General features: G+C 43.5%; 1 protein-coding gene across 2 annotated transcripts in view; it reads right to left on the bottom strand.

The window, feature by feature from the left end:
- The window catches only part of LOC311108719 (syntaxin-binding protein 5-like), a gene marked incomplete at both ends in the record, with an annotated part of 136,316 nt that extends 123,399 nt beyond the window's left edge, over positions 1-12,917 (bottom strand). For both annotated transcript variants that reach the window (XM_084151441.1, XM_084151440.1), the window contains 2 exons: positions 6,424-6,521; positions 12,777-12,917. In XM_084151441.1, coding sequence (XP_084007567.1) covers positions 6,424-6,521; positions 12,777-12,917 — 239 coding nt within the window. The remainder of the gene's footprint in view (positions 1-6,423; positions 6,522-12,776) is intronic.
- Between the last annotated feature and the right edge of the window lie 1,701 nt (positions 12,918-14,618).

Consider the following 14,618-nt stretch of genomic DNA (forward strand, 5'->3'; position numbering starts at 1 on the left):
GTCTGGAAGGAGAGTTTACGGTCTAACCAGACACCTAGGTATTTGTAGTTGTCCACATATTCTAAGTCAGACCCGTCGAGAGTAGTGATTCTAGTCGGGCGGGCGGGTGCAAGCAGCGTTCGATTGAAGAGCATGCATTTAGTTTTACTTGTGTTTAAGAGCAGTTGGAGGCTATGGAAGGAGTGTTGTATGGCATTGATTGGCAGGTTGCAGCGGAGGGTGCAGAGCTGGTTGCCGGGGTAGGGGTAGGGGTAGCCAGGTGGAAAGCATGGCCAGCCGTAGCAAAATGCTTATTGAAATTCTCGATTATCGTAGATTTATCAGTGGTGACAGTGTTTCCTAGCCTCAGTGCAGTGGGCAGCTGGGAGGAGGTGCTCTTATTCTTATCTGCACTATGCAGCTGTTGTGAGAGCACATTTCTCACTGGCTGTCCACTGGTCGCAAAAACAATGATTGATTATATACATTTGTGAACAGCCATACACAACAACCACAAAGCTAAAGGAGACAGTAGCAGTGTGATTCACATCAATGCGCTATGTAGATATCAATAATAAGTGATATCCGTATCGCCCGTAGGCTAACCCACTGCTGTCGTCCTCCAAGTGTTTATTCAAGTTGGCTAATCTTTGGATGCCGACAGCAGTCACACCATTGGAAGACATAACTTGGACTGTAACCTATAAAAGCCTATTCCTGCTCTTTTCCTGCGATCCATCAAACGCATTTGGTGTGTCATCATAGCGGTCTCTGACTTGTGGTCAGACTCGCTCAGGCGGAACAAACTTAAACGTGCACCTTTTTTCAATGCCGATTTAAATGTAATTGAGAAAACAGAAAGGTGTCAAAGATTTATTTTGCAAACATCCTTTATGAATTTAAAAGTAATCTTAGAAGTAATCATCTAGTTTTTTTAAAAGTATATGTAATCTGATTACAATATTTTTGCTGTTAACGTAATGTATTACAGTTACAGTTTTATTGTAATCCGTTACGTGTTCGGTGGGAGGGGGAGTTGATATGTATGCCTCTGTAACTTTCTCACTCATCATTATTCATGATTCATTCATGATTTCCCATAATCATGGTAGCATCCACCCTGCAAACAAAAAGGAGTAGTTAGGACGTCCCCGGAATGTAACAAACCGGGAACTAGACAAAACCTCCAGGGGAACATGACGCAACATCCTGACTACTTCAGGTGATCATTTTGTGACGTTATGGGGACGTCTTAACGACATTAAAGTCCTGAGAACGTCCTAAAAAGGTCCTGGCATGGTCCTCAGTGACTTACAGGGACTAAAACAAGAGAACGTTTCCTTGTGGTCATTGAATGTCCCATGGATAATGTTCTATCAGAACCAAATAGGAACCTTTTCGTAATGTTCCAAAATGGACATCAAAATACCTTATTACAGCGTAATACTGCGAACAAACCGGGACTTGTATTGAACGTCCTCTTATGGTCCTGAGGTTAACGGTATGTTTTAATCTTCCTAGAACGTTCTCAGAACGTCAGTGGGATAACATCTCACCGAAACCCTTAAAGGGACCTAATAGGAACGTTGCCTAATGTCATTAGGATGTCCCCTGTTCGCTGGGAACATAAATGTAGAAGTGTTCAGAAACATATTATATATTTATTTACAATAAAAGTGACATTCATTTCCACACATTAAAACAGATATGGATGAAAATACCCTAAAATAAAATGTGACATTCTGTTTTGTCGTCTTATATAAAACATTTGATTTCAAATCCAAAATGCTGGTTTTAGCTTCACTGTCCAAAAAAATATGTGTGGGAGTGTGCATAGGCTACGTTTACACTAATTGGTATTTTGACCAATCACATCAGACCTTTTCACATCAGATCTTTTTCAGATCTGATTGGTCAAAAGACCAATTAGTGAAACATTTATCAGAATTGGGCTGCCTGTGTGAACGCAGCCATATATGCACACACACATGGTGAGATTGTAATATACACATACACACACATGCTAATTTCACTCACACACACACAGCAGCCAAGCTACTTTGAAAAGCCTCGCTGTTGCTGTCTCATTCAGCCTTCCCTTCCCTGAGCTCCAGCATGTTATGTAAATACTGACACACACGCACTTGCACACACACACACACACACACACACACAAACACACACACACACACACACTGACACACACACAACCCCAGGCCTGGTCTGTACTGTGGAGTGCCATCTAAAATGGTTAGCTCATGACGAGAGACGCCAGACCAGCGAAGGGAATGGTAAGACAAAAAATGATATACAAAAATCTGATAAAACTACAAATAGATAAATAAATAAATGCACAGTGGCTTTTGACCTGGAAAATGCAACATCTCTGCTCTGTGAGGCTGGCTGGCCTATGCTGTTTAATTAGAGTCTCTCTCCCAATCCAGCATCACTGTTAGCTGCTCTACTCTCACTATATATAATAATAATAATAATAATAATAATAATAATAATAATAATAATAATAATAATATACATGTAAGCCACTTAGCAGACACTTTTATTCACAGCAACTTACAGTCATGCGTGCATACATTTTATGTATGGGTGGTCCCAGTGGGAATCGAACCCACTACCCTTGGCATTGCAAGTGCCATGCTCTACCGACTGAGCCAAACAGGACCACTCTGTGAGAAGCTAAGTCTCTACATCAGATTTCTACAGCTAGATTTACATTTACATTTACGTCATTTAGCAGATGCTCTTATCCAGAGCGACTTACAAATTGGATCTCTACAACAGATCTCTATAGCCAGATCTCTACAGCAGGGGAGGGGTAAGCCAGATAGACATTCTAGTCACATTGTAATACCAATACTATGGACCAATAAGGCATTCAACAATCAACAGGCAACATGGATGGAAACGGAGTGTATAACACTGCAATCACAATGCAATAACTAACATGTGATGTTACAACAAGATACTATGATAGGTAAAACAATGCATACAGGAGCTACATTATGATTGAATGCTGTGTGTGTGTGTGTGTGTGTGTGTGTGTGTGTGTGTGTGTGTGTGTGGGGGGGGGTGCGTGCGTGCATGCATGTGTACGCGTGTGCGTATCTGAATGTGTGCCTGAGCATTCATCTGTGTGTGTGTGTGTGTATACCTGTGCAGTCATGTGTGTATCTCTGTGTGTGATTTCTCCAACACCCTCGGCCCCGGTGATGAGATAATCTGTCGGTGTGTGGAGCGACAATTTGACCCATTGATCTGTGTCTGGCCAGCTGGGGAAGAGGAGAGGTGCAGAGCGGTGCTGAGTTATAGGACTGCCATTTTCCCTGCTCACCCGCCCTGGGTGTGAAGGAGTCATCTCTCTAAAGTCGCCAGGCACTGCTGCATAGAATCACCCACAGGCCACCCAAAACACACACACAGATTACGGACTTGGTTCAATACTGTAGAAACACTTTCCTTCCTGGAAGCCATCACTGATCTAGTGCTGTATGCCAGATGGATATATGAAAGTATGGAAACCACTGAAAAAATTTCACTGATCTGGTCATGTTAGATCAGTGGTTACTTGAAGGAGGGAAGTACCCTTGGGCTTTACCACATATCTCATCTGTAATATGGTCATTCTGCAGTCTGTATTAGTAACACAGTCCTTTCTCTCTCCCTATCCTTCAATGAGCAGATCATTTAATATAGCGAAACTGCTGGTGCAACCAGACATCTTTCAATTGCTCCCTACATATTTTGAGACAAAGAAAATATTGCTGCAGAGATATGCCTATGAGGCAGATTGATCCCAAACAATTGAGATGGGTGTGTGTGTGTGTGTGTGTGTGTGTGTGTGCGTGTGTGTGTGTGTGTGCGTGTGTGTGTGTGTGTGTGTGTGTAGTAAGGCACATTACAACACACAGATCAATACAATTTTCATGCTTGTGCAAAAGCGCAGGAGCTGCATGGGTCTAACCTTAGCTGAGCAGCTAGGTGGCGCATGACATCAAGAGACAGACAGACCGAATAATTTTCTCTCTCTCCTTCTCCCCTCCTCCCTTCTCCTCTATCTCTCTGTGTTTTTGTTCTGTGTCTCTCTCCCTCTCTCTCTCTTTGTGTCTCTCTCTGTGTTTCTATGTGTGTGTGTACGTGGGTGTGCATGCATGCGTGTGTGCGTCTCTCTCTCTCTTTCTCTCTCTCCCTCTCTTCACCCAGCCGCTCTCTTTCAGTCAGACATTACCAAAGGGACAGTAAACACATCGTCCTAACCCTGGCCAACATCACAAACGGGACAGTTTTTAGGATCACAGGCCATTCACTTAGGCTGGCAGATCTGGGCACCCTCTCCTGCCCTCTCCTCTTCCCCTGCCTTAGTTATCCAGCCCGCTAAGCTCCACCCACTGCCAGGCTCAGGCCCTTGATCTGCCACATCCTGTTACCCTCCATGGGAGGAAAGGAGAGGAGAGCACCACCAACAGCCTCGCCACAGACACACTGATAACAGCTAGCCTAGCAGGCAATCACAGCATAGAGCTACAGGACAGAGATAGAGCGACAGGACATTCCGTAGAGCTACAGAACAAACATAGAGCTACAGGACAGCGATAGAGCGACAGGACATTCCGTAGAGCTACAGAACAAACGTAGAGCTACAGGACAGAGATGGAGTTACAGGACAGACATAGAGCTGCAGGACAGACATAAAGCTACAGGATAGCGATAGAGCTACTGGATAGACATAGAGCTGCAGGACAGACATAAAGCTACAGGATAGAGATAGAGCTACAGGACAGACATAGAGCTACAGGACAGACATAAAGCTACAGGATAGAGATAGAGCTACAGGACAGACATAGAGCTACAGGACAGACATAAAGCTACAGGAAAGAGATAGAGCTACAGGACAGACATAGAGCTACAGGGCAGACATAGAGCTACAGGACAGACATCGTACAACAAGGCCCTAAGGCTATAGTATACAGCCACACGACAGACAATGAGCTAGAGCTGCAAGGATTGCTACAGAACATAGTTACAAGCATTGCGAGCAAAGAGTCCTATAAGGCTAATACAATCAGGCTCAGCGCCACAGAGACAAATCTAGTGCTACAGCATGAAGCTATAGACATACTGCAAACATAGGGCTACACAACTACAGCTATAACAAATGCCTACAACTTGACCTTGAGCCAAATCATCTTCATCAAAGGACAAATAAAAAAAGGACCAATAAGAGCATCTCTTTTGTATCAGGCATCATCATTATCAGATTAGGCAAGAGCGGGCCGAGTCGTCATCTAGAGCACTGATCGAAGAAGGAAAAAGCGCAGGCAGTTGCATGACTCCCCATTCACCTTCCTCTCCCAGAGATAAGAACCTATCTCTGTCTGTTCCACATCACTCAAAGAGCTGACTGAAGTCAAGACGTTTTTCTATTCTCTCAAATTCAAAGCTACCAACATCAGTGAGGAGGAAGAATTGTCAAACCCTGAACCATTCACTGACGTTTCAACTTCAACTGAAGTGGTCAAAGAAAGCACATGTTGCATCAACTGACCAGCATAGCCAGCATATCAACAACTCTATGGTTACATCTTGATTGACACCAATCTAAAATCAATGCAAATAGTATGCTAAACTGACCTTAAATCAACATCGCCATCCTGCACCTATAGAACTGGGATTTTATTTTGCCTCACCTTTTCATTCAGATATAAGTAGACATGAAGCCCACTTGTACAAGACAGCAGGCAGGAACAAAGAAAGACAGCAAGGAGAGACAGAAAGACAAACAGCAGGCAGGAACAAAGAAAGACAGCAAGGAGAGACAGAAAGACAAACAGCAGGGAGGGACAAAAAGACAGAGACAGACAGGCAGAGAGACAGAGGGATGTTGCCGCCCGCCTGTCCACCCCTTAATCACACCTTAATGAGTTGTTTTTCAGCGAGAACACACGCTGGAACAGTAAAGGGGCCTGACGCAGGCAGAGAGGCAGGCAGGAGGCGAGCTAGTGGGTGGGTGCTCTCTGTAGCTATGGCTCCCTGTGGTGCCATTCCACTGCTTTGTGTTGTGAAGCACAGCAAGCTGTTGTCCCTGTAAACAGGCTGCTAGCTCTATATCAGGATTTTTTATTTTTACAATGTAACATGCAATTATACTGTAATATGTGTTATTACATATGGATAGACTGAGTATACATAAACACACATGAGCTCAGCCTGTTCTTCCCAGGACATTCTGATTGTCTTTCTATCCAATCCATTCATTCATCCATCTATCCAAACATTCATCAATCCACCCATCCATCCATACATCCACCTACCTGCTGCTGGTCTGGGCTGAGAGTTGCCCCATGCAGGGCCTCCCCCAAGAACCCAGGGAACAAAGCACAAAGAGATCAATGGAGTTAAACACAGCTCCACACAGAGCAGAAAGGATACAGTCTGAGGGCCCCACTCTGGGTCCCAATGGCCAGGATCTTCTGGACTGGGTCATGGGCCATGGACGACGGCTGATAGGGGAAGCCATGACGGACAGTCTGGGCGTCCAATTAGAGGGCAGCAAAGCAGGGCGATGAGGAAACAACAGGTAAATCAGGCTTAGAGGGAATTTTCATATTCGTTCTCACAATGGAGTAACGTTAGTTTTGTGTCCACATACAGTGCATTCAGAAAGTATTCAGACCCCTTGACTTTTTTTTAGAAATGTTTGCCAATTTACAAAAAAATAAAAAAACAGAAATAACTTATTTACATAAGTATTCAGACCTTTTGCTATGAGACTCAAAATTGAGCTCAGGTGCATCCTGTTTCCATTGATCATCCATGAGATGTTTCTACAACTTGATTGGAGTCCACCTGTGGTAAATTCAATTGATTGAACATGATTTGGAAAGTCTATATAAGGTCCCACAGTTGACAGTGCATGTCAGAGCAAAAACCAAGCCATGAGGTTGAAGGAATTGTCCGTAGAGCTCCGAGACAGGATTGTGTCAAGGCACAGATCTGGGGGAAGGGTCCCCAAGAACACAGTGGCCTCCATCTTTCTTAAATGGAAGAAGTTTGAAACCACCAAGACTCTTCCTAGAGCTGGCCGCCCGGCCAAACTGAGCAATCGGGGGAGAAGGGCCTTGGTCAGGGAGGTGACCAAGAACCCGATGGTCACTCTGACAGACCTCCAGAGTTCCTCTGTGGAGATGGGAAAACCATCCAGAAGGACAACCATCTCTGCAGCACTCCACCAATCAGGCATTTATGGTAGAGTGGACAGACGGAAGCCACTCCTCAGTAAAAGGCACATGAAGTCCCGCTTGGAGTTTGCCAAAAGGCACCTAAAGACTCTCTGACCATGAGAAACAAGATTATCTGGTCTGATGAAACCAAGATTGAACTCTTTGGCCTGAATGCCAAGCGTCATGTCTGGAGGAAACCTGGCACCATCCCTACTGTGAAGCATGGTGGTGGCAGCATCATGCTGTGGGGATGTTTTTCAGCAGCAGGGACTGGGAGACTAGTCAGGATCGAGGGAAAGATGAATGGAGCAAAGTACAGAGTGATCCTTGATGAAAACCTGCTCCATAGCGCTCAGGACCTCAGACTGGGGCGAAGGTTCACCTTCCAACAGGACAGAGACCCTAAGCACACAGCCAAGACAACGCAGGAGTGGCTTCGGGACAAGTCTCTGAAAGTCCTTGAGTGGCCCAGTCAGAGCCCGGACTTGAACCCGATCGAACATCTCTGGAGAGAACTGAAAATATCTGTGCAGCAACGCACCCCATCCAACCTGACAGAGCTTGAGAGGATCTGCAGAGAAGAATGGGAGAAACTACCAAAATACAGATGTGCCAAGCTTGTAGCGTCATACCCAAGAAGAGTCAAGGCTGTAATTGCTGCCAAAGGTGATTCAACAATGTACTGAGTAAAGGGTCTGAATACTTATGTAAATGTGATATTTCAGTTTTTTTATTTTTTATAAATTTGCAACAATTTCTAAAAACCAGTTTTTGCTTCGTCATTATGGGGTGTTGTGTGTAGTTTGATGAGGGGAAAAAAACTATTTAATCAATTTTAGAATAAGGCTGTAACGTAACAAAATGTGAAAAATGTCAAGGGGTCTGAATACTTACTCAAACCGCAATTTGAAGTCTGTGAAAGGAACGAAAATATACAGCACAACAGTGAGCACAATAGCAATGACCGTAGAAAAAACTAGCAATTTAACTGGGATTTTTTGTTGTTGTTGTATCAGTTAGGTTCCATCATATTGTGTCTGCATAGGCCCGTTTTCAGATACTAGCAACAACACCATCTCTTTTGATGGCGTCTCCCACATAGCAGCTAGTCATGATGACATTCCTACTGTAGAAATAAAACACAGCAATAAAACTCATCACTTTGGGGCGTGACAGGTCTACCACAATATGCTGCAGCTGCTGGAGCCTATTGCATCAGCCAGTAAGTCAGTCGGGGGGGTTTTGTAGCCTATTTGTTTGCTTAAAGCCAGAGCAGAGCAGAGTGCTAAAGCATATTATGTAAGAGCCGCTCCACTGTAGCAGACACCTGCCCTAGTGCAGGCAGCAGCGGCACCACAGGCCGGGCTTTGGATGATTTCCCTCGACCATATGCGCCTGGAGCGCCAACCCAATTATGACACTCCAGGACCAGGCTCGATCAAAACCGCAAAACCTATTTTTTTTGTATTTTCACCAAAATAATTGGCGACATGTAGCTTATGCTGTTCTAGCCAACCATTCCAGATATTAGGCCTACACGGGTCTAGCCATGCGCAAATGTTGAAACCCTTGTGCACTCTTGCGACGGAGAGAAACACGTCACCAATAGGCCTGCGTTTTCAATTACATAAGCTACCACAAATCATTTACATTATCTAGGCCTAACGATATGAATCTTTCCCAAGAGCATTCACTAATATTCATGTTAAAGCGTGCAAAACTGTGCCACGTAGAAATGAGAGGCATTACTCAACGCTGGGCTGCCATTGCCCCAAGGGATAAAAAAACTGTATGTAGGCCTAATGTCATGTCAACTCCACAGAGTTGAGGGCAGACTAGAGTTTTTAAATGAACCTCTGCCTCCTTCGAGTCGCTATGCGGTCGATACTTCAAAAATGTAAATTCTTAAACCCTTACCGTGTACCTATGTTTGTCCTCTGTTGTTGTGTGCCTCTGTTTGCTGAAATCCATACTTTTTAATAAAACTTCAATTCATCCAATAGAATCCAGAGAGAGTGTTCTTCAATGAAAGCTTTTCTAACATCAGATATGTACAGTGTGGTGTCCCTCAGGGCAGTTCCTTGGGCCGTTACTCTTCTCTATTTCTACAAATGATTTGCCACTGGTCTTACACAAAGCTAGAATGACTATGTATGTGGATGATTCTACACATTACATGTCAGCACCCAAAGCCAGTGAGCTCACTGAAATTCTAAATAAGGAGTTACAGTCAGTATCAGAATGGGTGATTAATAATAAACTGGTCTTAAAGGTGCAATATGCAGAAATTGCTCTGCCATTTCCTGGTTGCTAAAATTCTAAAAGTTCGCCTAATTTGAGTTTATGTGACAAAACAAGCAATGTATAGTGTAGGGAATCATTGTACCATCTAAAACGCAGTGAAATATATTTTCAATAACCAACAATATTGTATTTTCAGCTGTTTGAAGCTGGTGTACAAAATGCAAAAAGCATAGAAATAGCGCACATAGAACAAATCCACTGCTTCTTAGACTTGTTTCAATGAGAATGATAGATCTATAATTCACATTTCGCTCCTCCAGGTCCGTTCCCTTCAGCAGCCCCGCAGCAGATTAAAAGCTATGGGTGACAGGGCTTTCAGTTGCATGCCTCCACGGCCGTGGAACGCACTTCCAGACACTATTAGGGCTGCAGAGTCTCTGTCCTCTAAGGCACAGCTCAAGACCATTCTGTTCAGAAAAGCTTTCAAGGACCTCTGCTAATTCTGTTCTCATGTCCTCCGGATCTGACGACACCTGTATATAGCTTTGATTGTTATCTGTGTTCTATGTTCTGTGTTTTGGATTGTTTTTATTATTATTTTTGTATCTTTTTTTAGCGCCTTGGGTGTGAGAAAAGCACTTTACAAATTAAATGAATTATTATTATTATTATTATTATTAAATTGCAGCTTTAAATACATCTAAAACTAAAAGCATTGTATTTGTTTCAAAACATTCTCGAAGACATAAACCTCATCTGGAGTTGTGCATAAAGGGTGTGACCATTGAGCAAGTTGAGGAAGCTAAACTCCTAAGTATAACATTGGATGTCAATTATCATGGTAAAGTCATATTGACAAAGTTGTTATGAAGATGGGGAGGGGTATGTCTGTTATAAAAATATGTTCTGCATTTTTTACACAAAAATCAACTGTACTAGTTGTTCAGGCTCTGGTCTTGTCCCATCTTGATTACTTTCCGGTAATATGGTCAAGTGCAGCAAAGAAAGACCTAGCAAGGCTGCAGCTTGTTCAAAACAGAGCAGGACGCCTTGCCCTTAACTGCACATACAGAACTAACATCGACAACATGCATGTCAGTCTTTACTGGTTGAGGGTTGACAAGAGATTAACTGCTTCTCTTCTAGTTTTTATGATAAATATTACTGTGATAAAAATTCCAGATTGTCTACATAATCAAATAACATTCAGCTCAGACACCAATACGTACCCCACAACACATGTCACCAGGGGTATCTTCACTGTCCCCAAGTCCAAAACAAATTCACGGCAACGCACAGTATTATACAGAGCCATGATCACATGGAACATCCTTCCATCTCCAATTACTCAAGTAAACAGCAAAATTACCTTTAAAAAACATATTGGTATTTGACATTTTATTAGAATCCCCATTAGCTGTTGCGAAAGCAGCAGCTACTCTTCCTGGGGTCCACACAAAACATGAAACATGACATAACACAGAACATGAATAGACAAGAACAATCTATTAAACAACATCTCATGAAACGGCGTGGACTGTGATGGGACACACACAAACACACAGACACACTAACACAAACATGTTTTTTTCTTGTTGTATTGTTTGTATAGATATTATTTGGTATTTTACATTTGTGTGACTGTCCTTGTCTATCAGTGTATCAGTGTTTTGTTACTTGTCATGTTTTGTGTTTTTTGTGGACCCCAGGAAGAGTAGCTGGTGCTTCTGCAAAAGCTAATGGGGATCCAAATTAACAAATAAATACAATCACCAACTGTTTCCTCATTGCTGTTGCTTTAAGATGGCAACTCAATGAGGAAATAGTCTGTGGTTGTAGCCCACTGGGCACAGATGTCAGTTCAATGTCTAGTTTTGATTTACATTTGGTTGAGTTGTCAACTAACATGAATTCAATGTTTTGAAAAAAGTCAAAATGCCATTACTTTAATTCCTTTTTGCAAATCCAATCAGTTTTCCATGTTGATTCAACTTCATCATATAGATTTGGGGTGTTGAAATAAAGTGGAAACAACGTTGACTCAACCAGTTTTTGCCCAGTGGAATTTGACTAACGATTTATTAAAAAGTATGGATTTCATTTCAAAAAGTCTGCGCTCAACTCCGCGGAGGGGTTGAAGTCTTGGATAGTCAAGGGGCTACATCGCCGTGAACTTGAAGCTGTGGCTGCATGAGCATTACCATGTGAAATAAAATTGCCCTTATGCAGGTGTTGAATTCAATATCGTGTTTAGGTCATCTTAGCCTGGCCCAAACATAACAATTGAATTACACATAAATAACATGCGCGCACACGCGTGTGCAGCACCATAATAAGGTGAGAAATCGGCGACAATTCAAGGGGTTGTCCATTTGACTAGAAAGCAAAGTATCCTATGTATCAACTATAACATACATTTGCTGTGGCGTCCCAAGGATGGGCTACATTCGTTCCAGCTGTTTTGCAGGCAGTGTGTGCATGTAAATCGAATGTGATCTCTTATTAACCCCATCCATTCTTCTGTCGTGTCTTATTCAATGAATAAGGGAAGCCAGTGCATGATAAAACGGGTCTAAATTTCAGACGCAGCCTTCCTCTATGGATCAATGAGTGGATCGGGTGTGGGAACTGGAAGGTAGGTGTTGGTGGGAGACTGATAGCCACTGTATCAACCGGCCAGGGACCCAGCGATTGACATGTTAATCCAAGCCGATCTGATTATGCAAGAAACGGGTTGTTTTATCCCAATCCCTCTGTATGACAGTTCATTCGAAGTGCACATGACATGAGCGATGAAGCCAGTCTATTTGAACGGAAGGGAGGATATATGTAGGCCTATGCATTTATTAGATTGTTATAAAGGTCTGCCTATATAGTCTAATGCTGGGATGTATATAAACAAACGCTAAATTATGATGGAAAGCCTATTCTATCTTGGTAGATCTCTAAACGCATTCGCCATATGCGCATTTTACAGGCTGGGTTAACAAACCCTGGGAATGGACAGAGGGTGTTGCCTATGAAGCAATATATATTATCATTATTATAATACCTTTTCATAACAGATGTTAACGAAAAAGACCAGGCAAACGCAGGTGGTCGCCTATAGTAGCCAAACCGTTCATCAGATGATAACGGTAACATTGTAGGCTATCAATAATATAGGTGGCGGCGCGTTAAGTAGCCTATCAACATTGAGAGAAGCGGCAGCCAATATGCAGTGAGAAAATAGAAACATACACTCGCAAACAGCAACATTAATTTACAGACTGTTATGTTTGATACAGCTGCATAATAAAATGCATCTGACTCGCCCACCTTGCAGAGTTGAAAATTCTCGGACTGAAGGGTCTCCTGCATCAAATTGTTCTCCTGGGTGCCCGACTGGCCAGACGAAGCCGAGGAAGACGCCTGCTCCTTTAGGCCGTCCAGTACCTTCCTGATGTTAAACTTCTTCATTTTACCCCAGAAACACTGCGACGACGACAGAGCACAAAATTGAGATCACCAGCTCAAGATAAGGTGCTAAAGCCACTCTCTCGCTCTCTTCTGATTGCCTTCGTAAATCTCACATTTTAGATTGTGTTTTTACCGCAGTCTCCATGGTGAAAAGGGTTTCGGTCTCACACCGCTCGAGTCGGGCTCGCAGACGCGCAATTTCGAGTCGATTCTCTATGTATGTGTTGTGTGGCTGTAGTGCGTCGGTGTAGTCTTCACTGACTCAGTGTCCCACTGCGTCTACGCTACTCGCTCTCTCTCTCCGTTTTTCCTCCCCTCCCCTCCCCTCCCCTCCCCTCCCCTCCCCTCCCCTCCCCTCTCTCGGCTCAGTCAACGCGGAAACGCAGCTGCAGCGGTGCTTCTGCGCAATTCAGCACCCGGATATTTGATTGAAGCGCAACCGCTGCCGCTCGCGTATACATCTCCACCTCTGCCTTTGAAACGGAGGCAGGATCTCTAGGTCTTTCGCTCTCACGCTCTCTGCTTTTCTTTTTCTACCTTATTCTCTCTCCCACCTCTCTCTATGTGTCTCTCTCATTTTATTTCAAACACAAACACGCACACACACGCACACACACACTCACACTGAGGGCAGGGTGAACAGCACCGGGTGATATTTGGATGCAGCAGCATTAGGGCAGACAGTCAGGGCAGGCAGTCAGGGCAGGGTGAGATAGCAGGCCAGGGTGAGACAGACATGCTGAGACAGACAGACATACAGACAGACAGACAGACAGACAGGGAGTGCCTGCCAGCCAGGCAAACCTATTCACCTTGACAAGGCTTCGATGTACGACCCACATCAATATTAAAACACCACACTAACTAGCTCATTCATTATTCATGGTGATCACTGTGATGATTTGATTTGAACCCTGTTTGACTATACACAGTGCATGTAATCAAACACGTTAATTTCTCATGAGAATAGATCAATCCCTAAAGGATGCTAAGCTTTGTGGGTCGCTCTCATGCCTGAATGACATATAGCGTGGGCACCTGTGGACTGTCTGTTGGCTGAAGTAGACACTGAATGGTGGGCAGCAGACAGACAAACAGAAGCACAGTGGTGGAAGTAATGGTTGTGTTTACACTCCCGAGCTCCACACCTGATACCCCCTGGTCTGCTCTGGTCTATGCTGGGGAGCTCAATCTCTCTCTCTACCTCTGTCTCTGATACCTCCCTTCTTGTCTTCTCCCCCTTTCCTCTCCCTCTCCCTCTGTCCTCCTCTATTCTCCCTCTCCCGTCCTCATTGTTTGGCTTAACCACTACAGCCTTCCCAAGCACCAGATAGATCATTATTACATACAGTGGCAGTGCACCTGACTGGCCTTACTACACAGCAAAATCAATGGTGTACATTTAACTCTGAAAGTGTAAACTGTACACTATTTTCAGTGAACATACGAGTCCCACTGTACTGGAATTCAAATAACACTTTTGAAAGTGTTAAAGATTTAACTCTGTTGCGGTGTTCCCCATTTTACTCTTAAAGTGTTCAAAGGAACTCAATTGTGGTGTTTGCATAGCTCTACTATAGAGTAATACGCAACACCTACATTTTAAACCATAAAACTTGATTTATACTGAACACAAACATAAACGCAACATGTAAAGTGTTGGTCCCATGTTTCATGAGCTAAAACAAAATATCCCATAAT

Source organism: Coregonus lavaretus (assembly GCF_964263955.1).
Source record: "Coregonus lavaretus genome assembly, chromosome: 33".
Lineage (NCBI taxonomy): Eukaryota > Metazoa > Chordata > Actinopteri > Salmoniformes > Salmonidae > Coregonus > Coregonus lavaretus.